Source organism: Homalodisca vitripennis, chromosome 3 (assembly GCF_021130785.1).
Source record: "Homalodisca vitripennis isolate AUS2020 chromosome 3, UT_GWSS_2.1, whole genome shotgun sequence".
NCBI lineage: Eukaryota > Metazoa > Arthropoda > Insecta > Hemiptera > Cicadellidae > Homalodisca > Homalodisca vitripennis.
This window is the reverse complement of record NC_060209.1, coordinates 185,378,147-185,405,775: the sequence shown is the minus strand read 5'-3', so window position 1 is coordinate 185,405,775 and position 27,629 is coordinate 185,378,147. Positions and strand designations below refer to the sequence as shown.

General features: G+C 35.4%; 1 protein-coding gene across 3 annotated transcripts in view; it reads left to right on the top strand.

Moving 5' to 3' along the window:
- The first annotated feature begins 267 nt into the window (after positions 1-267).
- Positions 268-27,629, top strand: part of LOC124357854 (protein daughter of sevenless) — a 40,767-nt gene continuing 13,405 nt past the window's right edge. The window contains exons 1-2 of one of the 3 annotated variants that reach the window (XM_046809933.1): positions 268-748; positions 23,487-23,615. In XM_046809933.1, the coding sequence (XP_046665889.1) occupies positions 665-748; positions 23,487-23,615 (213 nt within the window). In that variant the 5' untranslated portion in view covers positions 268-664. Of the gene's footprint in view, positions 749-23,486; positions 23,616-23,719; positions 23,740-24,205; positions 24,612-27,629 lie in introns of those variants that run through there. The other 2 variants (XM_046809935.1, XM_046809934.1) reach the window with 2 other exon arrangements.

Here is a 27,629-nt window from a genome sequence, read left to right as displayed (position 1 = left end):
GCTAATATATTTTTTATGCGTTTATAAAAGAATATATATAATTTAAAAATAATAGGTATAAGAAACATATAGCAATGTCTTGGGTGTGGTAAGATAAATGTATCTAGACAAGTATATTAATAGCTTTTAGAATAAATTGATCTTTTTTCACTTAATATAAATTCATTCCATACCTTTGAAACATACTAAACGAGAAGTATGCAACAATAATAATGTTTTTGGTTGGCACCACTGTGCATCACGTAAAGCTGAGTGTCAGATTTTCTGTCTGCCTGGCGCCTGTAAGTAGACAGACCGCAGATGTAGTGTCCGTTTGGTGGTTGCCAGTTCATAAATAAATAAGAATAATTGCCTTTAGTTTACTGGTGTTAGGTGAATGTATTGTTAAACGGGATGTAATGAATAATTTTGTAATTTTCAACGCACTCTCCTCAATAATAATGTGGCTTTACATATGTGTGTATCAAACGGCCTTAGTGGGTGAATTCATTTGTATGGCTGAAATATAGTAGCCTGTAGCCTATAATGGTTTCTATAATTTTAATTGATCTGCTCGGTAGATGACAAAAAGTCTTGGTTATCTGGGGTAAAATGAGTGAGGTTGTATGTTGTGTCGTTTTAAACTGTTGACGAGAGTGTTGTGCTTCTTTTGGCGGATCAAGAAATGTCTGCACAATCGGACAGCTTGGAAATAGTTCACGAAGGGTGGTTGACAAAATCACCTCCTACCAAGAGTGTTTGGAGAGCAGTGAGTATCAGTCATTATTGTAAATATTTAAGTAATGAATTTTGTTTATTTTGAAGTCATAATTATTTAGATTAGGCTGTTACCTTAGAGCATAATTTTCTATTTCAATATTTTGAGAGTAGGCCTAGTTTAAATATGTTGTGTTTGAGGTTAGACCATTATTTAGGGGCTCCTAATGCTGAATTCCAGTTGTCATTAGTGGTGTACTAAAATCCAATTTGAGATAGCTTCTATAATTGTAATGCCTGCAGTATAGTAAGCGGCCACCATGACAATCGAATCTGTGAACTAAATTATCAATTAGAAATAATTAGCAAATCAAATACAAAAAAGTTCTAATTATAGTTGTTTACTATTATTAAGCATTCTAAAACTTTTTAATGTATTAAATAACTATATTGTTTAAAAGTAATAAAAAAAAGTTAAATCATTTGTACAGTAATTAGATTAACGGCTGCAAATACAATAATGAACTTGTGTTATAATTTATAATCGGGTACGGTCCAATAAGCGGACCCGGTTTTTTATATCGAAATTGGCAAACGATATTACTTAATCATAACCATCGATATAATCAATCGATACTGATGAATTATTTTTAACAACTTAAATAATCTATATGAACAGCTGTAAACACTTTCAAATAATACAAGGTAATATTTTAAATTTCACGTAACATTGTGTATTAAAATGGCCGTCAATCTTAGGAAGCTTCACGAAATTGCTTTAAAAGACGATAAAATATGTTTTTTATGGCTTCAGGATGTTGGGTTAGTACCTAAGAATCCATTATGTGATATTTGTGGAAAGGTAACAAATGTAACTGTTAGAGGAGCTAACATGGTCGTCTTCAGATGCAAAAAAAAGAAGGTAATGGGGGACACAACTTTAGTAAAAACGTTTTCGTTCTGTTTCATTTAGTTAAAGTTATGAGTTTCCCTGATTTTGGTTATGTTCATTTATTATTTGTTATCATTAAATTCACATTTTAATTTAAACATATGATTGTTATTACTTTTATATCGATTGATAGTCTGTGATTCGATATGCGAATATTAGGTATCGATGATTATATTCGATATAAAAAACCGGGTCCGCTTATTGGACCCTACCCTTATAATCGCACAAAATATAGTCAAGGACTACAATTGCCACTTCAAAATTGGCTAAATTGATAACTTGTCTTACTCCAGTCCAATTACGACACTTAGCTATACTCAAGATATTACTCTTCCTATCTTATGAGGCAGAAACCTAAGGGTTTTATGAGGGGACCTAGGGGGTGGCAGGGGGAAGGGGGGAATTGTGTGGTGGAAAAGGCTTTTTGCAGTTGACTAAAGAGATCGATGTATGTTTTTGGATGTCCTATTCTGGTAGGATTGATTTCATATGTTAATACTGCAGTTGGATTTGTATGACTAGTATTAGATTCTGGTATAGTCTCAGTGTCTTTTAGTCTTTGTAGGAATCTGATGCTCAGTAATAAAAGTTTGCTTCTGTTGGAGAAAAGGTGCTTTTGGAGGGGCTCCTCTTTCTGCAAAATATTTTTTCTTTCCAAATATTTATGACAATCATCTAGTGGTTGTTTCTTTTTTGGTTCTTAATTAATTGATCGATGAGATAAATTCACTGGGAGGTCTAGATGCTATCTGCCCTAGATTACAGCATCCCTCTGTGATGACTCCACTCACATTGTGTGACTTATCACAATGTTAAATTGATTTGGTATAGTTGGCTCTGTCATAGAGAATACCTTTTGTGACAAGGATTCTACTTGAAATATCAATCCATCAATTTTCTCCTTTAGTGAGTGATATTTTCTAGCATTTTCTCATACAGCTTGAGATTGAAGCTGCATGGAGTAGATTGCAATCAAAATAGGATTGATTGAGTTGATCAAAGACATTGGTTTGAATTTTCATCTGATAAGAGACATCTATAAATTCTCCATCTGCAAACATATCTAAGAGGTGACGAGTTGTTTTCACATCTAGTTGAGCAGTGTGTTTTTTTTTCGTTGGAGTTGCTCTTCCCTTGATTTCTGTATACTGATCTGAGTCTGTGTACACAAGGAGATCTAGATCTTGGCCCGGAGTGTGGAATTTGGAGTGAATCTGAAACAGAAAATTCAGAACGGAATTCATCTAGAGTAAATTTAAGTATTTTTAAAGATTCTTCCTTTGGAGAACTATCCTCCGGGGTAAAAGTTGTAACCATAATTTGCTATTGCCTTCTGGATTCTTCTCTGGATATTTCAGCAATCTCTTTGGGAATTTTCCTGATGGTTTCTTTCTTTCCCGGACTAGGTAACTTCTCTGAGGGATCTAATTCAAGATTTCATTATTCTTGGACTCCTCTGAGTCCTGGTTTTCAGAAAAGTCTTCCGAAATGGTTGTCTCATTCATCTTCTTTGCTCGAAAGATACTAGGATTTTGACTTATTTGAGCTGCACTAGTTTTTATTATCGTTTTTGCCTCAAGCGATTAAGCCCTTTAGGCGAGTGTCGGATAAGAGACTTCTATGAGTGGTACTATTTGTGCCACAAGCTGTCAAACATCTTTATCCATTAAATTGTAATAATAAGCAGCTTTAAGTATTACATTACTCTGTTTCTTTCTAATATGACTTTCTAAGTTGAGATCACATAATAGTTGATAAAATATTATTATTTGTAAATTTTAAAAAGATTTCTTTTTCGTATACGTGTCTAACAAAGGATTGATTTTTGGGTGACTCCAAATAATTGATTGTAAATTTTGATACCTAGATTTTGCATGCTCCTTAAAGTATTGGAAAGTCATTGTGTATGTTGTGATGTTTATTTCTCACAGCGTAGATCTACTTCTTATATCATCCAAAGAAGTGATTGTCTTAAAGAGATTATAACCAATATTAAACATTTTTATCAGGCACAGACTGAAATAGCAAAACCAATTTTAAACTATAGAGATATGTCAGAACCAACGTAACAGAAATAACAGAAAATTTATGGATAATAGTGTGTCCCGTTCCTGCTAGCATAGATAGTAGGCTACTCATTACAGATACATTTTCAATACAGATACTTAATACAGTTGGCGGGTAGGGTACGATAAGCGGACCCGGTTTTTTATATGGAAGAATGTAGTCTTCGATACCTAATACCCGGGTTTTTTATATTGAAGAATGTAGTCTTCGATACCTAATATTCACATTTCAAATCCTAGACTATCAATTGATATAAAAGTATCTTTAGTCCTGAATAACAATCATATGTTTTTAAATTAAAATATGAATTTAATATTTACAGTGATCAAACAAGTTATTATAACAAAAATTAGGAAAACTGAAGACTACCATATTTGCTCCTCTCACAGTTACAGTTGTTTCTTTCCCACAAATTTCACTTATTGGGGTTTTCGGTATGAGTCCATGGTCGATGGTTATGATTAAGTAATATCGATTGCCAATTTCGATGTAAAAACCGGGTTCGCTTATCGTACCCTACCCCAGTTGGCCGTTCTTGGAAGAAAGTTCTCTGAATATTTTAGGAGTAACGTACTCTGTAACCTTCACGTAAAATTGTAAATCAGTATGTTTTATACTCTCTTACAAAGTAGCCTACTGGTTACAAGCTACGAGAAATAGTAGAAACTAACCTCACTTTTCATCATAGCTATGATGGTAAAATTTATATATATTTAACATTTTGAAAACAATTGAATTAATTATATTTTGTGCAGTGCCATGTATTTAGTAAATTAAAATGGTTATAAAGTTTTAATTTATCTATTTTCTTATGTTATGTTCATAAATATGTAACTATATAATGTTTGGTTACTTTGAATTACAGTATTATAGTCTAGGTTGTTTTTATTTGTATTGTTTAAAAATACAATTTTAGTGAAACAAATAGATTTTGTTTTGTTTAAATGGTCATTTTAAATCTAATTATTTAATTTCAATTTGGGAATATTCCTCATCTAAATAGATGAACATGTTTCTGTGCAAAGGGAAATTAATTTTTTAGTTTCGTTAAATTGTAATGATTTTATACTGCTACAAATTGTGAACTATTCCTGTTATGATGTAGAAGAATAATATTATTCTGAACTTGTGCTTGATCAACACTGTATAAATGATATTTTGTACTGGTATCTTTGTAACGTAACAGTAACGAACTGGAAATTGTACTATTTTCGTCACAGTAATGAAAGAAGTTGATTACACAACTTGTACCAAAAGTCTCTGTATTTTAGTATCCGTCAGGTGAAAGGGCCAGTTTAGTCTGATTGTACTGCTGTTACGGAGAGGTCTACATCAGCCAAACGGATAAAGATAATAAACAAAAATATGAACTTAATTTCATAATACATTAGCAGAAATTCATATATGTTACGTAGCAGAGTTTATGTTGTGGCAAAATGAGTAAAACCAGATAACCGGTTTTTGGTAGGAAAGCCACTAAACAGTGCAGAAATAAATTGGTTACCTCATCTTTTTAGAAAGTACAGCCTATAATATATGTGCCAGATGATTGGTTTTATAAGGGTCAGTTCTAATATGTGTTACATTATGAACAATTACGTAACAAAAAACCAGCTGCTCAACCTATACAATGTTGTTGTATTTATTTCATTATTATTTATTAAAACTCCTTTTTTTGGTTGAAACTGCTTATATAAAATTTGTTTACTTCTGCAACATTCGTGTTTTCAGTTGTATATTCGTCATAAAATTAGTCCTGGTTTGAACGAGAAGTAATGTTTCCTTTTCCACTTCTGCAATATTCGTGTTTTCAGTTGTATATTCGTCATAAAATTAGTCCTAGTTTTAACGAGAAGTTATGTTTTCTTTTCTTAACTGGAATTAGTTGTAACCAGAGATAAAACTAGGTTACATAGGCTATAGATAACTTAGGTGATATTTTTGGCTAAAATTTGACCTAATATTCGCTAGTTATATTCATACCTTCTTTTGAACTAGAATTAAATGCTCCACCTATATGAATCGAAAAAATTTTAACCTAAATACGGATGAAAAATGTTTAAAAAACAGAATAATGGCTCGTGGTAAAACAAAAGAATGTATCATACAGACATGTTTGTAAGAGTGACTTATCAGAAGTTAAACTCTTATCTGAACTGGTAAAGGAAGCTGTGACCACATCCTCTTGACATTAGCAAACTTGGAAGTTTTCCCAAACTGTTACACGTGATCTTATGAACTGCTTAAAAAGTAAAAAGTTTTGATTTTTATACAGTAATGTAGTTATAATGCACAATCACATGAACATTTAATATAGTAGTAATACTAACAAAAATTCTTGTATGCTTGTTGTACATAAAAAAGCATTGGAATGTGTTCTGTAAATACATGCATTATTTTGGTAAGTGAAAAGGTTGGCTTTTAAGTTGATTCCATAGAAATCTTGTACAAAGTTTCCGCAGGGTTGTTTTATTTTCATTTTATCAGGCTTGTGAACATGATAAATATTGTGATTTTTAATCTACTTAGACTAATTTGGTATGGATGTAGTATTCATGCATGCGTGGTTTTGATAAGTTCGTTAGCTAATATCATCTAATAAAAATTAAACATTTCTAGAAACTTTCAAATAACTTTTATTGCCTACCTGACTTTTTTAATATTTATTAAAATTTCAAGAAAGGCAATCTGTTAAAGTTTCAAAAGGGAACGATTATTTTTTAATTACTATGTATCTAAAACAAATTGAGCATTCTCTGGTGATTTACAACAAAGTTTGTAGTTATAAGATTTTTAATATTATTACGTAAGTCCACTGGATAGCGAATGTAAAAGATTTAGAAATGTGTACAATAAACATAGCTACAATAGAAATGAGCAGAAAAATGCCATAGGGTTTAATTCAATAAAATTGGTGAAAACGTAGTATTTAAGTATACCTGATACAAGTTCACAATCCAGTATCAACTAGTTATGACTTCCAACCTTACTAGCTGTACCAATTACACATTATGTAAGTATTATTAATTATAACAAAGCGTAGTTTGAAAATATTTTTAATCTTCAAAGTTTGAAATCTAATTTAGTTAATAGGTACAAAGTACTGATACGTAGCTTTTGAAAATTTATAGGTTTGTAGTAGTAATTACATAAAATTAAACTGATCTTATTGGTAAACATTCAGAGGCAAAACTCTTTAAAAATGATTTTCAGTATATCATAGAAGAGTAAGCACAAAATTTGTAATTTTGAAAAGATAAATAAAATGTAGGCTACAACAGAAAAAAAGAAGACAGGCCAAACTAATTTCTATTGGACTTTTACAATTTGTACAGACAAATAAATAACATTAAATTTTGTTATTAAAACTGGTGTGTTGTATTTCTATACATGTTATGCGTCCTCCTAAAGTAAGGAAGTGTTTGTTTAATTCAATAACTTTCTTGTTTTAGTGTTCAAAAACAAATGTTGCTTTAATATGGAGTATATATATAGTCTATATATATATATAGACTATATATATATATATATATATATTAATTTAAATATAATTCCTATGAGATATATTATAGTGGTTCACATTAAAACTTATTCTAAAATTAAAATTCCCTTATCTCGTTTTTATAAGTCTATCTAAATTACTTTATTTCAGCGTTAAGTAAAACTAAAAAAATTATATACATATAGTCTGTTGTAATACAAATAAATACCACACAGTCTGTAACCCTAAAATTTTATAAAAAAATAAGAGTAAAATAACCTCGATGTAAACTAAAATGATTTCCAGATACTTCGTGGCGGTCGACTATAGTATTTAACTCTCCTTGGCTTATTTGTATTCACACAACGCCAAGATTCCTCCACATTGTAGACCTACAGCAGCCAACTGTGATAAGGTGAACCGGTGTAGGCGCTCCAGCGTCGTCCTTGGCTTATTTGTATACACACAACGCCAAGATTCCTCCACACTGTAGACCTACAGCAGCCAACTGTGATAAGGTGAACCGGTGTAGGCGCTCCAGCGTCGTCCTTGGCTTATTTGTATACACACAACGCTAAGATTCCTCCACACTGTAGACCTACAGCAGCCAACTGTGATAAGGTGAACCGGTGTAGGCGCCCCAGCGTCGTCCTTGGCTTATTTGTATACACACAACGCTAAGATTCCTCCACACTGTAGACCTACAGCAGCCAACTGTGATAAGGTGAACCGGTGTAGGCGCCCCAGCGTCGTCCTTGGCTTATTTGTATACACACAACGCCAAGATTCCTCCACACTGTAGACCTACAGCAGCCAACTGTGATAAGGTGAACCGGTGTAGGCGCCCCAGCGTCGTCCTTGGCTTATTTGTATACACACAACGCCAAGATTCCTCCACACTGTAGACCTACAGCAGCCAACTGTGATAAGGTGAACCGGTGTAGGCGCCGCAGCGTCGTCCTTGGCTTATTTGTATACACACAACGCCAAGATTCCTCCACACTGTAGACCTACAGCAGCCAACTGTGATAAGGTGAACCGGTGTAGGCGCCCCAGCGTCGTCCTTGGCTTATTTGTATACACACAACGCCAAGATTCCTCCACACTGTAGACCTACAGCAGCCAACTGTGATAAGGTGAACCGGTGTAGGCGCCCCAGCGTCGTCCTTGGCTTATTTGTATACACACAACGCCAAGATTCCTCCACACTGTAGACCTACAGCAGCCAACTGTGATAAGGTGAACCGGTGTAGGCGCCCCAGCGTCGTCCTTGGCTTATTTGTATACACACAACGCTAAGATTCCTCCACACTGTAGACCTACAGCAGCCAACTGTGATAAGGTGAACCGGTGTAGGCGCCCCAGCGTCGTCCTTGGCTTATTTGTATACACACAACGCTAAGATTCCTCCACACTGTAGACCTACAGCAGCCAACTGTGATAAGGTGAACCGGTGTAGGCGCCCCAGCGTCGTCCTTGGCTTATTTGTATACACACAACGCTAAGATTCCTCCACACTGTAGACCTACAGCAGCCAACTGTGATAAGGTGAACCGGTGTAGGCGCCCCAGCGTCGTCCTTGGCTTATTTGTATACACACAACGCCAAGATTCCTCCACACTGTAGACCTACAGCAGCCAACTGTGATAAGGTGAACCGGTGTAGGCGCCCCAGCGTCGTCCTTGGCTTATTTGTATACACACAACGCCAAGATTCCTCCACACTGTAGACCTACAGCAGCCAACTGTGATAAGGTGAACCGGTGTAGGCGCCCCAGCGTCGTCCTTGGCTTATTTGTATACACACACAACGCCAAGATTCCTCCACACTGTAGACCTACAGCAGCCAACTGTGATAAGGTGAACCGGTGTAGGCGCCCCAGCGTCGTCCTTGGCTTATTTGTATACACACAACGCCAAGATTCCTCCACACTGTAGACCTACAGCAGCCAACTGTGATAAGGTGAACCGGTGTAGGCGCCCCAGCGTCGTCCTTGGCTTATTTGTATACACACAACGCCAAGATTCCTCCACACTGTAGACCTACAGCAGCCAACTGTGATAAGGTGAACCGGTGTAGGCGCCCCAGCGTCGTCCTTGGCTTATTTGTATACACACAACGCCAAGATTCCTCCACACTGTAGACCTACAGCAGCCAACTGTGATAAGGTGAACCGGTGTAGGCGCCCCAGCGTCGTCCTTGGCTTATTTGTATACACACAACGCCAAGATTCCTCCACACTGTAGACCTACAGCAGCCAACTGTGATAAGGTGAACCGGTGTAGGCGCCCCAGCGTCGTCCTTGGCTTATTTGTATACACACAACGCTAAGATTCCTCCACACTGTAGACCTACAGCAGCCAACTGTGATAAGGTGAACCGGTGTAGGCGCCCCAGCGTCGTCCTTGGCTTATTTGTATACACACAACGCCAAGATTCCTCCACACTGTAGACCTACAGCAGCCAACTGTGATAAGGTGAACCGGTGTAGGCGCCCCAGCGTCGTCCTTGGCTTATTTGTATACACACAACGCCAAGATTCCTCCACACTGTAGACCTACAGCAGCCAACTGTGATAAGGTGAACCGGTGTAGGCGCCCCAGCGTCGTCCTTGGCTTATTTGTATACACACAACGCTAAGATTCCTCCACACTGTAGACCTACAGCAGCCAACTGTGATAAGGTGAACCGGTGTAGGCGCCGCAGCGTCGTCCTTGGCTTAGTTGTATACAGACAACTCCAAGATGTTGTATACACACAACGCCAAGATTCCTCCACACTGTAGACCTACAGCAGCCAACTGTGATAAGGTGAACCGGTGTAGGCGCCGCCGCGTCGTCCTTGGCTTATCTAACCTGCGCGCCATCTGTCTTGCAGAATATATTGTTTTCACGTGCCTTTCTAGAGAATGTCGTATTGGTGCACGACTCGCCTCGATTGTATTCTCGAGATACGAACACAGCGGACATATATAATGTGGAAGGCACGCAGTACATTAATGTTGATTACACTCCGTATATTACAATAGCGTGTCAATAGCTCAATTGAAAGTGATTTTTTCAAGGGCTAAGATTTAAAACTCCTTTATTTTGTAACACGGTGGCAAATGCTCGCGACTGTGCGCTAAAGTTTCAAGGTCACAAACGTAGTACGTACCTTTTGTAATTACTAGTAATGGTCGCATCCAAAACTCAATTATCTTCAAATGAATTAATAAATATTACTAAACGCTGCTGAAATAAAAATTATTAGTACGCAGATCTACTTGTAGTCGCTTAAGTACACTTTACGCTAGAAATGTATGGTATAACTTTGTATCATTTACGCAAGAGATAATCCATCCAAAGTTCTAAATAGAGGCACGGAGGAAAATTGAGCACTTCGACTGCCCTCTGTGGATGTTGAAAAACGGTGACAATTAAAGTTACTTGGCGAAGCCTTATCGTCGGACCTCGGAACTAACTGAAATAATCATCGGACCTCACAAACCTCGTCCGTATGAATGATTGATTTATCTCCAGTGTAACAATACAATCAAAGGGTGTACTGTGTAGCGACTTTAATGATTTATTTTTAAAATAAACTAAACCATTGCAAAGCATGTTTACAAATCCAAAAGTCTTCTGTGATTTCCAAGGTATTAGACAAATATAGCTACACTATAAATTAAAGCTTGTGCACTCATGTCTTTGAACCATAAATTACTATAATTCTCTGGATTTCGTTCCATTCAGCACCCACTCAAACGCGTCGGATAAGAAGACTTGTAGGGACGATAAGATTGAAAATATCGATAGGTTCGGAGAACCGTGACAGCTGACGTGATTACAAAATTCAGTGAAGTAACGTTTGGATTCCTGCCATTCCAACGGGTTCTGTTGAAGGAAGTGTCACTCGGATCTCGAGATGGAATGACGCACAACGCCTGAAGGTCGTACTTACTCGTACAGGCAGACAGATTGCCGTGAAACTGACTCACTCGCTACATAACACTGCTCACTTCGCCGAACAGGTCTGAGGTTTGAGGTGGAAAGGGGGGGGGGGTAGATGAAAGGCTAATCCCGAGTAACTCGTTTACCACTTGTTTGTTATCGCTTAGCCGACTTACATAATCTCGTTGTATACCAACCGAACAGCTCACTTGGTTCTAGGTTAGGTAAGATTCGGTATTCCGCAATCTGAACAGTATCTTATCTTTAACATCGTGTTATCACTTCATTAGTGATAACACGTGCAGCTATATTAGATTATTCTGGAATTTCATTAGTAATATCGCTAGTTTTGTGCGTCTTTTGGTTTTTGTTATCACATCCCGAAACTGAAATGATGCATTTAATCTATACTGTTAATTAAAAATTAACGGTATCTATTTTTGTTTGTGTTACTCAATAACGTAAAAACTACTGGACCGATTGTACTGAAATTTGACATGGAGATTCTTAGGGTCCTGGTCAACACAAGTCTATTCCTATTTCGAAAATCCCTCTGGAATGCGCCCCACTGGTCTTGAAAACAACCTTAACACTACATTATCCATTATACTTAAGGACTTAGCTTGGCTCAGCAGATAGTAAATGTGTTTTAATCACCTTTCAAAGTCAAAAATAGTAAGTATAATAAATTGTACACATTTAAACAGGTGATAGTAAATGTTTTTGTTATTCGTCAGTCAGACAGTTACACTATGTAATGTTACGCGCAGAAGCTTTTCTTTACCTGGGTTTCTTTTTATCAAGATTTTTAATTAATAAAATAAAATATCTTCTTCTATCTATTATATAAAAATGAAACTGTTCGTGTGTAACAGCATCACTCACAAACGGCTGGACGGATTCGCCTAATTTTTTTTAAAATTTGTTCGTCTTGATCTGTAGAAGGTTATAGGATACTTTTTATCCCTTTCCCGATTCAGGATTCCGCCCCACTGGTTACAGAAATACCCGTAAGAAATGCATTGCAGCAAACATATGTTATTAAGTGAAAGAGTCTTTTCAAATTTTTAATCAGCTGTTCTTTGTAAACATATATAATGCGACAAAAAATATATTTATATATAATTTAATTACTACACTTATAGTTTTAAAGCATAGAGTAAGCTTAAGAGAAACGACAAATTTTGTTTAAACTGTTTCTGCAATCACTGTTAAACATAGACTTTACTATCCAGATAATACAATTCAAATTTGACGTAAAAATTCACCTTTAACTGCAATATTTATTTAATATAAACCATGCTCATGCTTGATCAGAAGAGCAATGCAGATATCATAATTACTATCTTACGTTGGCTACAAATATAAAGAATGTTATAAAATCAACCTTAGTTGTTTTTTTTTTTGACAGAAGTATCAGGAATGTGGTACATACCTTCATAATGCGCCCAAGAAGCTCACGAAGGAACGACTATCAATTATCTCAGCAATGTTTAGAATGTGATAGAAAATGAATAAGTGAATATAGTGTACTGTTTTCAACGGGAAATTGCGTGCGAAGCCGCGGGAAACTTATTGAAATGCGCAGCGAAGCGCGCCGGGTCCGCTAGTTTAAATTATTACAGAAATTATTGGAGCTATTTAGTCAATATATTGGAATTCTTTCAGTGACTATCATTTATTTCAGTATGGTTCGGAATACCATTTAAAACGAATAAGGTCGTGGTAACCCTGTTTATAAACGAAATAGAGTGCGAAGCCGCGGGTAACAGCTAGTTGTTGATAATATGTACTTAACTGGTGCATCCTTATTCATATGTATTAGCTGACGGATGTTAGTAGATATAAGTAGATAATGTATGGCTCGAATGTAAACAAAAACAAAAGATGCTTTAAAGTAGTGTTTCACTAGTTATCTAGGATAATGGTCTAGTATAGTGATCTTGATTAAATTGATCGTACACGTTAGCCGTTACCACTTGTTAGGCCCGAATCAAAATTTTGCTGACCAAAAGTAGAATCACTGAATTTGCTCGGGTAAGTAAGTACCCTATACCATTAAAGCAAATAAAAACCTGTTTCCTTGCTCACGGTTATTTGTATTGTATCGTGAGCATCGGCGACAATGCAGGGTACCAAACAAAGCCCACAGACAGTGAGCCTACATAGAATGGCCTCCTGGAATTTGAGCAAGGTTTATGGTTTTCACCTGCAAAAATTATCTGGGCATCTTGAATGCCGCATAATGCTGGGTTGACACGGTAGTAGAGCAGACGGCGCCCCAATGTAGACCGCTGTTTTTACTACCCGCCCCGCCCTCGCCCATTATACAAACAAAAACATGTGACCGCCAAGGGTTGGTCGACGTGATGCTATAAGGGTGGCATTTGCTCCCGGAGCGGCGCGCCGTGTTTCTCACGGTTCCTTAGATTTCTTCTGTTGTCCCCCGTGGAACAACTGTCGCACACTCAACCTGTCCTCGTCACCAGTGCCGTAGCTAGGGATGCAGTTCGGGAAGACCTGGGCACCCTCCTACCCCAGTGACCGACACAACACGCCGTGTTTCTCACGGTTCCTTAGATTTCTTCTGTTGTCCCCCGTGAAACAACTGTCGCACACTCAACCTGTCCTCGTCACCAGTGCCGTAGCTAGGGATGCAGTTCGGGAGGGCCTGGGCACCATCCTTCCCCAGTGACCGACACAACACGCCGTGTTTCTCACGGTTCCTTAAGGTTGGGACACACATAACCGCACCGCGCCCGACACGTCAGTCGGCCGTATGCTGGCCGTCATACGGTGAAAGAATTGCAGCGCAGTTTTCAACCTGCAAGTCCACACATGTCCGTACCGACACCAGACCGTCGTGGCCGCACCGTGCCCGCACGTCACCGATATGTTTAGTTTGAATTTTGACGGGCACGGTGCGGTCTACGAGCGGCATCATATGTTGTTTATTGTTGCGTTCTTCTTTTTAAAACTATTTAAGTAGTCTACACGTTCTATTTTAGTGAATTGTTTTAGTATAGCCTAACTAACTCTACATCCTGTGTTCGCGTACAAAATCATATTTATTATTAAAAGTATTACATTTTCTTACCTTAGAGTAAAACTAGTCATATTTTCTTATTGTGCATATATTTTCTTATTACAACAAATTTGAAAACCATGTTGTACCTTAAGTGATTTTAAACAACTAAATTCGAATTATGAAAAATCTATAAACATTTTTCATTAATTAAAAAATAACAAGCATGTAATTATTTTGCGCGAAAATCTATTTTTCTTTGATGTATTGAAGTTACTTGATACATTTATTCCGGTATTTTGTAAGGGTCATATTTAGAATGTTTCTATAAAACATTTTTTTATTTTTTTTATTCTTTTCACTTCAATAAAGTAAAAATAAAAATATTTTATTTACAATAAGATTTTCAAGCAAGAAACCCCATGTTAAAAATAAATAATAATAATAATAAATCATTTATTTCCCCATAATAACAAACTGAATATTACAAATAAATTATTACTGCCAGTGCTTAGTAATAAATAATACTATGACATAACGTATTTACAATAGCAGTAAATAACAAACAAAAAAAATGTTTTCTACTTACTTTATTTCAATTTTATGTACTTAGAGTAATAAAAATATAAAAGTAGGTTACATCCTTTTAGATTTTTTTTCTTTTTTTTAAACTAATAATTAGGCCAATAGATTTACAAAATAAGGGAAATTTAGGTACCCCATAAGAGGCTGTGCCTGTGTTGGGGATACTATATACAAAAAAGGTAAAAAATAAAAATAGCGGAATCGAGCAACAATGAAATGATAAAAATGAGTTATTGTAGCTTATGTAAGTAAATAATGTACTCTTACGTTTTCAAAGTTTAAATAACTAAGTTTAGTATAACTAGTGTGCTGTATTAAACAAAAAAGATTTATGCATGATTTACAATTCCAAATATTAGGCTTTACGCATGTAACATTAAATATTATATTATAAAATAATTATTTTATAATGCTTTAAAGTGTCTATTTAAATATTATTATAACTTAGCAGACAAGACTAACCATACACTAATGTATTATCTTAAACAAATACTCAATATCATTTTGACCGATCAACCATACTCTAATTTTTGTAGAAAATATATTTATGTTTCTACTATTTTTTGACTAATTCTGGCAATAAATTATTTGTCCTTGGAGCTATAAAAGAAAAAAACATTTTGTAAAATCTGTTTTTTGTAAGTTCTCCAGTATACATTTTACAAAATATTTACTATGTTTTACAAATTATTATAAAAGGGCTTGCAACATTGTCAAACTCTCTGGCATCACACTATAGCTCTTGGGTTTAATACAAAAACACTAAATATACCGTTTATTAGTGTATTTGACCGAAATTCATTGCAATGAAACACAATGAACAAGAATTATAGGGATAAAAAAGTATAACCAAGATAATGATATTTACAAATTTTATATACTAGCTGATTGTACAAAGCTTTACTGTAGCATTGCAATATTTCATTCACCACAGCGATTAATAAAAAAAAACAACAATGAAATTAAACAATCTTCTCAAGCAATACTTAATCTTCCGAATATTGTTTAAGTATCTGTCACTTCGAATTTAAAAGAAACATGTTCTAGTACAAACAGTGAGATTGTTGCGCTCGGACTGCTATACGGACATGTGTGGCCTCACGGTAACCGAGCCGAGCCCGCACCGACCAATCGGCCGACTCACGTGTCAGGCACGGTGCGGTTATGTGTGTCCCAACCTTTAGAATTTCTTATGTTGTCCCCCCGTGGAACAACTGTCGCACATTCGACCTGTCCTCGTCACCAGTGCCGTAGCTAGGGATGCAGTTCGGAAAGACCTGGGCACCCTCCTTCCCCAGTGACCGACATAACACGCCGTGTTTCTCACGGTTCCTTAGATTTCCTCTGTTTGTCCCCAGTGGAACAACTGTCGCACATTCGACCTGTCCTCGTCACCAGTGCCGTAGCTAGGGATGCAGTTCGGAAAGACCTGGGCACCCTCCTTCCCCAGTGACCGACACAACACGCCGTGTTTCTCACGGTTCCTTAGATTTCCTCTGTTGTCCCCCATGGAACAACTGTCGCACACTCGACCTGTCCTCGTCACCAGTGCCGTAGTTAGGGATGCAGTTCGGGAGGGCCTGGGCACCCTCCTTCCCCAGTGACCGACACAACACGCCGTGTTTCTCACGGTTCCTTAGAATTCTTATGTTGTCCCCCGTGGAACAACTGTCTCAGTTTGGAAGGATATTTTAAAATCATAATCAACAATTGTTCTACATTGTAGAATCAAGTTGTATTCCAGTAGAATCATCTCCTTATAAAAACTAGATGTCAATACATATTATGGCAATACCTAGACAATCATTGTTTCGTAAGCAAGGTATATATTTGCGGACAATTCACTAAACTTCAAGAGCCGACGGTGATTAGGTGTCTTCGAGTTTTCCCTAAAGGAACAATGTTATCTTGTTCATTTTTGCGCCCTTACGTACTGTCGTAGAACTATGGCATGACATGTATCTAATTTTAAAGATACAATTAACACGCATTCAAACTGCTTTTAGTTTATTTTCGATATGTTTATAGGTTATTCTGAAAACATTACAAACTAATTAAATAGCATTTGAATGTGTATTAATTATATCTTTAAAATGAGACGTCTCTTAGCGATCAAAGTGATTATTCATTGCCACTATGAAGTTATATTTATTCCTTTGAACCAATTTAAATTGTTCTCTTCTGCTTCCTGATTATTTTTAAGGTGTTACTTTCTGTTCGGGTTGGTAATTAAGTATGGTGACGTATTATTGAGAAGTTCTTCATAGTTGATAGATGTTTAATTGTGTTAAATATGATTGCAATATTTTGGCAGAATAACAAGTAATTAAGTAATAAGCACAAAAAATAGTACAAAAATGTTCAATTATAGCAGATTTTAAATTATTGTTAATTTTGACCTTTACATTATTCCTAGAAAAAAGATGTTGATTTCGCCAAAATTCTTTAACAAAATAAATGTTTGTTACAAGTGTGATAGTGTACATGCTTTTTCAAATTGCTCATTTAGATAATCTTGCAGATGTCGGTAAAAATATTTAATTTTTAAGTGCTCTTATTTTTAATAGGCAACATCATAGTCTGAACTGATACGATGGTCATAAAACTGTACAGTTAATGAAGGAGTAGTCTATTAGAAGGCGACAGATAAAGTTCGAGACGTTTCGCCCAAATTCTATTTGCAGATTTATACATTTGTGAATGTAAAGGTCACACAGATGACTAATAACCCCCGGTCAGCTGTGTGTTGTGTGTGTGTGCACATGTGTCGGCAGTCTCAGTCACACGCTCTCTGACTCACTCCTTTATCAATCACCAGCCTCTCTGACTCAATCACTGATTGTGTTCTTGCCCATGTGCGTGCTGTATCAGAAACTTCTGATTCCCTGATCTCCCTGCGTCCATGTTGATTATTCGTTGTTTTTTGTGTATTCAGTATTTTGCTGTCGTTAAACTGGACATTCTGTAATAAATATGATCAAGAATATATAAATATAAAATTACTTTTGTAGCACCGCCCTATTTTTAAAAGTTCTCATACAGATCTGTGTACAGATTTGATTGCACTTACGCATAATAACTTCTTCAAGAAAAGTATCGAAACATTTACAATATCACATAACTAATACAACGTAAGAAACAAAATCACCAGACGTACAATAAAATAAGGATCTAAACTGTATCCGTTAGTAAATTAAAAGAAAAAGTTTAAAATTTTATACAAGTTACACATATATTTTTCATCTATATTCAAACATAAAAATATAAATCAATCATATTATTATTACAATAATTATCTATATATTGTGATAATAATATGTACCAATGGAGTTATAGATGCTGCTAAGTGCTAATCATGGGCGTATACAAGTGGGGGGCTTGAGTCCTCCTCCCCTCGAAATTTTGAAAGATAAATGAAAATGGCACCTAGAACAGTTTTAGGCTAGAACATTTTTATGACGTCTTTTAAAGCTCAAAAATGTCCAATGGAAAGATTCCTGACCCTATATTTTTAAGGATATTTTATACTTCCTAAACCCAGTCAATAAGCCCCCGAAATAACTATCTATATACGCCACTGGTGGCAATTAACACCTTGTGGTCTTCAGCATAACAATAGAAAATGTATATATCCAGGAAAATAAGGCGATATAACTGAATAAGTATGACAATGTCAATACAAAATGTTATTTACAACTAATGAAAACTCAATTTTACTTTCCGCACAATTTCCTCTGCAAGACTGAACTAATTCTGTGCATCTCGAGTTCAGTTTGAAATATTGCTTTTACGTACAGTCTTGGAGGTTCAACTGTCTGTGTTAATCTCGAATGAAGTTTAAAATATTGCCTTGACGTACAGTCTTGGAGACTGAACGACTTTGTTAATCTCGAGTTAAGTTTAAAATATTGCCTTGACGTACAGTCTTGGAGACTGAACGACTGTGTTAATCTCGAGTTAAGTTTAAAATATGGCCTTGACGTACAGTCTTGGAGACTGAACTGACTGTGTTAATCTCGAGTTCAGTTTGAAATATTGCTTTTACGCACAGTCTTGGAGACTGAACCTGGGAGTTCAGTTTTTAATATTTAGTTTTACAGTCCTATCTATAACCCTTTGAATGTCGTAGCTATTTCGGTATGTTAAACCCCCCTCCCTTAAATTGAAGCCCTAATTTGTGTATATCTGAAAGCTTTTGGAAAATATTGTTTTTCAATCACAAAAAATTGTATGTATTTTGTGTTGTTATTTATTTTATTAAAATGAAGACTATACATATATTTGTAGTAAAAATAAAATGAAATAAATTGTATTAGTACTGAAGTTTTTAAAAACTATTGTAAGCTTTTGAGTTTCATTCACAATAATTGTCCATATGTATCATTCTTTTAGAATTTTGAGCTATACCACGTGGAAGGCCATATTTTAAACAAAATTTACTATAACTAAAGCCTGTAATAGACGGTTTTCATTGTTTGCAAATTCTTCTTCACTAATTTTTATAAATAAAAGACATAAGATAAAGCACAAAATGACAGTACTTACGCCAATAAACCAATTTCAACAACAGATCGTCAACATTTTATGGATACTGGAAACAATGAAACAAGCAAAAGCTCGTTTCAATGGAAACATTCATATATCAATATTGATATTATTACACAAATAAATGTGTAATAAAAGTTTGTACAGTGCTACATGGTTTGTTTTTACATCAAAACAATTAGAGAACAAAGTAAACAGTGCTACGAGTACTAGCCAAACGCGTAATCCGGATCTGACGAATTCATCTGGTCACTGACCATAACAACGTCATAGTTAATTATAATTCAAAGACGTATGAGGAAAAGACAAAAAAGGGTTTTAATTAAATACATTGAAACATATTTTAATGCAGCCACTAGTTACTCGGATACTTCAACTTTGTGCTATATTAAATATCGGTTAAATACGGATAGATGCACAAAGCAGCTGTTTTGAACTCCAAAGGGATTTCGAAGTCTTTGGATTAATCATTAATTCTCCATTTCATGTCTCAAATTAATCCAAAAAATAAGTTTCCAGATGATGGTGTGCACCAAAGAAAGGCAAAGACGGTTTCTTAGAAAATATATTTTTCTATGATTCATAAAAGTAACCCTTGGAGTTAAATATGATTTGAGGTTATAATATCGTGTTGTGGTACTAGAGCAAATATACCTTATCTTGGTATTTCTAGTATAAACATTTAAGATATTTTTAGCTAATTACTGTACATAGGTCAATAATACCAAGTGTAAATACACAGTCTAGTTTATAGTATTTGAAGTAAACAAACTTAGTGACAGTGACAACTTGGACTCTGCACTGATAACACTTCTTATCTTATCTCTAGTGTTTATTTATAAATACTGTTGCCATATTCAATTTTAGAGGCTTATAAAACCAGAAACACTTTATATTCAAAAACATTTGATGAATAAATTGTTAGATAGTTTTAACTTTTTAATTAACTATTACCATTTATTAGTTTTCTAGTTAAATAACAAAAACATTTTTAAGGTATGCAATCACAGCATATTTCTTTCATTGTACTGGTTATAAGCCAAAACCTAAGGTAATTAACATAAGTTAATAGTGAATTTAAAATTATTTTTATTAATTTCAAACCTTGATTTTATAAACTGTAAAAATATAAAATTGAATGTGTTATTTGTCGCATGAAAAATGAAAGATGTTGACGTTAATTTAATAATTGCATGTATTTTTTTTATTTTTTTTACTTAATTTCAGGTCAAACATAAATTGATAAAGATAGAGTAAAAAGTCATTTAGAGCAGAAAGGTTCTAGGATTTTTACCATTACAACATGACTCTTTAATGAGGGGTTTCCAACTTTAATTAGTCATCACATTTGTTTGGCAACATTAAAGACACTCTGTACATTTTTTTTTTTTTTTTTTTTTTTTAAGTTAAAATGGAACACAGCATTCCATGTAATAAACTGGTAACTTCTTTTACTGAAAATTATTTGTTTTCTTATAAAAAAATTACATCTGAGTATTACGTAGATTGGGTAGGTACATATAAATGTAAAATTAAATAAATACACTGGGGTAACAAGGAGCCTGTAGAAATGGGAGTTATGGCTCTTGTAGAGTGGTCTACTGGTCTAGGCAGGAGTGGTAGAAAAACTGAAGTTATTTTAGACATGAGCTGTGTGAGGCAAGTCATTTGCTCTCATCTTCTCTCTCTCTCTTTCTCTCAGTCCAACCTCCACACATTTCCAGACTAATGTTGGAATACTTCTTTTCACTTTTATAAAGAAACTAAAATGCCAAAATTACAAGATATTGAAAAGATATGCAGACTTAAAATATAAAGTAACTTTATTCAGAGGAGTGTGAATATTGAGTTGATTAGTTACTCTTCTTTTGACAAATTATAAACCAGAAAGTGAATCAATTTTATTTCACTTAATTTTACTTATTTCAATTAATTAACTCTATACTTGTTTGGTTTTCATAAAAAGTAATGGTTATTGAAAACAACTATTTATGTCTAATTTAAATTTCGGTTGTTTTCTATAATTTAGGTATTTTTCCGATAACTATTTGTTCCATTATAAATTTCAAAATAAAATAAAAGTAATACATTAGAACAAATGTTTCTGCAAAAGAGAGTAAGTAAAGTTATACATTGAGGTTTAATTTGCCAAGTTTTTTTATTGTTTTTATTGAGTAGATACTTTTTCTAATTCTTGGTTTTAATGTTTTTAAGGTTTCACTGTGCTTGTATTTGTTTCTGCAGCCTACTTATCTTATTACTAGTGAAATCTTGCACTCTCTAGGGACATGCTTAATCATTTTGTGGATTTCCATTCAATGAACAAAGGCACTTGTAGATAGACTTGCTAATTTACATTATTCATTCAAAGCCAGTCAGCTTATGTATGTATTACTCGTTTCAAATAATAAAATTACGTGATGCTATAAAATGACGTATAATATTATAGGGGTAACATAAAGGAATTGGAATGCGTGTTTCTGTTGGTCAAAAATTAGTTGAGCTTTTTTTTGTTGAAGTACTGAATTCATCTGTGTATTATGTTTTAAACACAATTAAAAATAGGTACATATTTTAATTCTTTGAATTTTAGGTATTTTTTTTAATTTGCAGAATAACTAATGTGCCTGGCAAACAAAATAAGCAAAAATCTAACAAATAAAAGAAAAACACAATATAAATGTGAAATTACTTAAAATTAATTAATAAAAACAAAACTACAATAAAAATATAAGGCAAATGGCTTATTTGGAGCCATCATGACTATTATCTAACTTTTCAGTTCACACCAAAAATGTTGCTAATCCAATTAAAATATTGAGATATTATTTCAGTTTCATGCTCAGTTGACAGATGTTTATCAAAACTTAAGTTTTTACGCTGACGGGTCACCACAGCAAAGCCGAAATTTCCCATTATTTTAATGGTGTTAATAAGGGTTTCAGTGAAGTTTCAATGAAAAAACTCATGAAATAGCAATAAGCAACATACCCATACTTATTTAAATTGATTTAGGTAATTTTTAAAGGTTTTGAATATAATGCTTTTTGCATGGAGGATAGTTCAGTGCGTTAGAAGTCTTTGCAGTTTGCATCTAGTGGTGTTTTATTTAAAGTAACCATTGTTTTCATGTGATAATGAGTTTTTAGTTTGGCAATAGAGGATCAATAAATCTAAATATTTAAGTCTAGCAGTTACCCACGGCTTCACGTGTAATTTTCAGGTAACGGCTTTTTTATTGAAAGCATTTGTGATGTAATATGATGGAGCCCTATAATTTTTTTTAACGTAAGTAGACATATCAGGTACATATTATTTCAGTATCCATGGTTGAGAGATTCAAAAAATTTGGACTCGTAGTTTAAGTTGTGTTGTATGAATAAATTTGTTGAAAACTTAATTTGGTCAAAAAGTGTCAACTTTCATCTGTTTAGATTAATTTTATATCTAAGGTATTTCAAGTGCCATAGTTGATTTGTGTCCTGATCAAGAAAATATATACCAACAAAATTGAAATATTAAATATTCTGAGAAACGTTTTTAATGTTTCTAACCTTTTTAACCTTCCTTGGACATCTACAAATTTTTCAAAACCAAAATTAGTCAAATCGGTCCAGCCGTTCTTGAGTTTTAGTGATACAAACAAGTATAATTTCGCTTATATATTTATTTAGAATTTTTGTTTTGTAAGAGGCAATCATATAGTTAATGTTTTAAATTGGTCACATTTTAGTTTACATTGTTAAAATTTACATATATTTGACCACATTGAAATGCCTTTACGAGTTTTCTTTTGGTAGCATTTAAAAATTAAACACTTAATTTTATATTATATTGAAAAGACAGGATGGGAACCAGATGCAATTGATTTCTGTAAATAATTATAGTGACACCTTGTAAAACATAAAACAATGGAGCTAAAGGTTCATTGAACAAGTGTCAAAGATGTTAATTTGTAAGGTGTGATGAAAGAATGGATCAAAGCACAAAATAATTTAACATTTCTGGATTTTTGTCCTCTTTAACACATTTTAGGGGTTAAAGTGTTTATAAGTTGAACATTAAAAGAGCCACAACTTTCTGTATGCAACACCCCAATAGTAAATGTCAGACCAAAAATATCTGACTAAAACATTTTATTTTAAAACTAGTAATACAAATATGTATCTTTTGTATTGTAACAGAAAGTGTGTTGTCTCACAGAGATGGCGCAAGAGATGGTTTGTGCTGAGACATTCGGGGGAACTGCCGGGTCAATACTTTCTGTGCTACTACACAGACAAGAACTGCCGGAGGCTCAAGGGCCGGATAGACCTTGACCAGTGTGAACAGGTACATCATTTATTTGTGTGTATCAAGCTTAAGCAGATCTGTAAACCACTTGTTTCTGTGCTACTACAAAGACAAGAACTGCCGGAGGCTTAAGGGCCGTATAGACCTTGACCAGTGTGAACAGGTGCGTCATTTATTTGTGTGGTATCAAGCTCAACCAAATCTATAAACCACTTGTTTCTGTGCTACTACAAAGACAAGAACTGCCGGAGGCTCAAGGGCCGGATAGACCTTGACCAGTGTGAACAGGTACATCATTTATTTGTGTGTATCAAGCTTAAGCAGATCTGTAAACCACTTGTTTCTGTGCTACTACACAGACAAAAACTGCCAGAGGCTCAAGGGCCGGATAGACCTTGACCAGTGTGAACAGGTACGACATTTATTTGTGGGTATCAAGCTCAAGCCAGATCTGTAAACCACTTGTTTCTGTGCTACTACACAGACAAGAACTGCTGCAGAGGCTCAAGGGCCGGATAGACCTTGACCAGTGTGAACAGGTACGACATTTATTTGTGGGTATCAAGCTCAAGCAGATCTGTAAACCACTTGTTTCTGTGCTAAAACACAGACAAGAACTGCCGCAGACTCAACTGTCGGATAGACCTTGACCAGTGTGAACAGGTACGTCATTTATTTGTGTGTATCAAGCTTAAGCAGATCTGTAAACCACTTGTTTCTGTGCTACTATACAGACAAGAACTGCCGCAGACTTAACTGTCGGATAGACCTTGACCAGTGTGAACAGGTACGTCATTTATTTGTGTGTATCAAGCTTAAGCAGATCTGTAAACCACTTGTTTCTGTGCTACTATACAGACAAGAACTGCTGCAGACTTAACTGTCGGATAGACCTTGACCAGTGTGAACAGGTACGTCTTTTATTTGTGTGTATCAAGCTTAAGGAAATCTGTAAACCACTTGTTTCACTGCTACTACACAGACAAGAACTTCCGGAGGCTCAAGGGCCGGATAGACCTTGACCAGTGTGAACAGGTACGTCATTTATTTGTGTGTATCAACCTCAAGCAGATGCCCATAAACCACTTCTTTATAACAGTATATTTTGAACTATATCTCACTGTGTGGGTAAAATGGTTTTTGCAGTAGTGTAATCTTAGTTGATTCAACAATCTTAGGTCTGGCAAAAAACTAGTGGTCATTAATTAGGTTTTATTGTATATCAAATCGATTGGAATGTTTCAGGGTTTAATTTGGTGTATAGATTATTTATTAAGTCCTTATTAAGTTAGTTATTAAGTGGGGGGGGGGGAGTATTTACACCCACAGACAATGAATATTCAATAAAAATACTGGTTTGACATTCTGTCCACCACTTTGAGAGAACGGTATCCAGAGAATTTCACCTTCTAATTTTTTAACTTTGATAATTTTCCTGTTAGAATAGTGTTAGCTACAACACTATGTGTCCTGTTGTACTTCAGACAAACCTGTCTTACTTTGGTCAACTTAATGTAAAGCTAATACCGTCAATAGTTATTAAAAGTTAGGATGGAGAATTAAAAGATACTTTCCTGAATTGATGGAGAAATATAATATGTATATGGGTGGAATAGATATTTTAGATCTGATGCTGCATTATTACTTCAATGAACAGAAAACACTGAAGTATTTGAGAAACATACTATTTAATAATATAGCAAGAATAAATAAGTTTTATCATGTAAAAACCAATTCTGGAAAGATTTTGACAGTGTATAATTGTGACACTGCAAGTATAACTAATAGCTTTGTAGAAAAACAGTTATCAGTATGGATTATTAATGGGTAAGTTGAATAGAGATGAGTGCCTCCTCAATTCTCGTATTCTTCGAGTTCAGTTGAATAAAACGTAGCTTATATTGTGAGCTTGGTAATTATTTTTGAGTGCCTACTCTAGTTTCTAGTTGAATAAAGTGAGAGTCTAACTGCACAACAGAGAGCACTCTCGCAGATTGGTGAGTGAACTATCTATAAAAGTTAGGTACTTTAAATATAAATGTACTTATAATTATGTATGTAAAAATGTTTTAAAACAATGTCTAATATATATATTATACTATATCAAACTATAATATGTTAAAGTATTTATACTCTATAATAGTCTGAAGTATAAAAAACTATTAATATTAGATGAGACATTATTTTTTGTTTGATAGCTTTACTCCATAAAGAATATGTACGAGTTAAATTAATTATAAACATTTTTTAATGAGTATTTTAAACGGAAATTATGCGCTATGGTAGAGAAGTGGCTTTCAAGGCTTAGAACCCGGCCTTTTGTTCGTTTCCCCCAAAAAAGTGGTAATCATAAAGGGTTAATAATGTAGATCCCTTGTTTGAAAGCATTCTGTATTGTAGTGAATGTGAAACATGAGAAACTGACTCTGTACAGATATGCATCAAGGATTGGAAACTTGACACCTGCCCACTGACTGGAAACTGGCATCTCGGCCCTGGCTGAGCAAAACATTACAGTTGTCAATGCAGGTGTTATAGTATACCTGCTCAGTGGTGTAACCAGAATAAGAGGAACCAACTCGAACATATATGCATCAAGGACTGGAAACTTGACACCTGCCCACTGACTGGAAACTGGCATCTCGGCCCTGGCTGAGTAAAACATTACAGTTGTCAATGCAGGTGTTATAGTATACCTGCTCAGTGGTGTAACCAGAATAAGAGGAACCAACTCGAACATATATGCATCAAGGATTGGAAACTTGACACCTGCCCACTGACTGGAAACTGGCATCTCGGCCCTGGCTGAGCAAAACATTACAGTTGTCAATGCAGGTGTTACAGTATACCTGCTCAGTGGTGTAACCAGAATACGAGGAACCAACTCGAACATATATGCATCAAGGACTGGAAACTTGACACCTGCCCACTGACTGGAAACTGGCATCTCGGCCCTGGCTGAGTAAAACATTACAGTTGTCAATGCAGGTGTTATAGTATACCTGCTCAGTGGTGTAACCAGAATAAGAGGAACCAACTCGAACATATATGCATCAAGGACTCGAAACTTGACACCTGCCCACTGACTGGAAACTGGCATCTCGGCCCTGGCTGAGCAAAACATTACAGTTGTCAATGCAGGTGTTATAGTATACCTGCTCAGTGGTGTAACCAGAATAAGAGGAACCAACTCGAACATATATGCATCAAGGACTCGAAACTTGACACCTGCCCACTGACTGGAAACTGGCATCTCGGCCCTGGCTGAGTAAAACATTACAGTTGTCAATGCAGGTGTTACAGTATACCTGCTCAGTGGTGTAACCAGAATACGAGGAACCAACTCGAACATATATGCATCAAGGACTGGAAACTTGACACCTGCCCACTGACTGGAAACTGGCATCTCGGCCCTGGCTGAGTAAAACATTACAGTTGTCAATGCAGGTGTTATAGTATACCTGCTCAGTGGTGTAACCAGAATAAGAGGAACCAACTCGAACATATATGCATCAAGGATTGGAAACTTGACACCTGCCCACTGACTGGAAACTGGCATCTCGGCCCTGGCTGAGCAAAACATTACAGTTGTCAATGCAGGTGTTATAGTATACCTGCTCAGTGGTGTAACCAGAATAAGAGGAACCAACTCGAACATATATGCATCAAGGATTGGAAACTTGACACCTGCCCACTGACTGGAAACTGGCATCTCGGCCCTGGCTGAGTAAAACATTACAGTTGTCAATGCAAGTGTTATAGTATACCTGCTCAGTGGTGTAACCAGAATAAGAGGAACCAACTCGAACATATATGCATCAAGGATTGGAAACTTGACACCTGCCCACTGACTGGAAACTGGCATCTCGGCCCTGGCTGAGCAAAACATTACAGTTGTCAATGCAGGTGTTACAGTATACCTGCTCAGTGGTGTAACAAGAATAAGAGGAACCAACTCGAACATATATGCATCAAGGATTGGAAACTTGACACCTGCCCACTGACTGGAAACTGGCATCTCGGCCCTGGCTGAGCAAAACATTACAGTTGTCA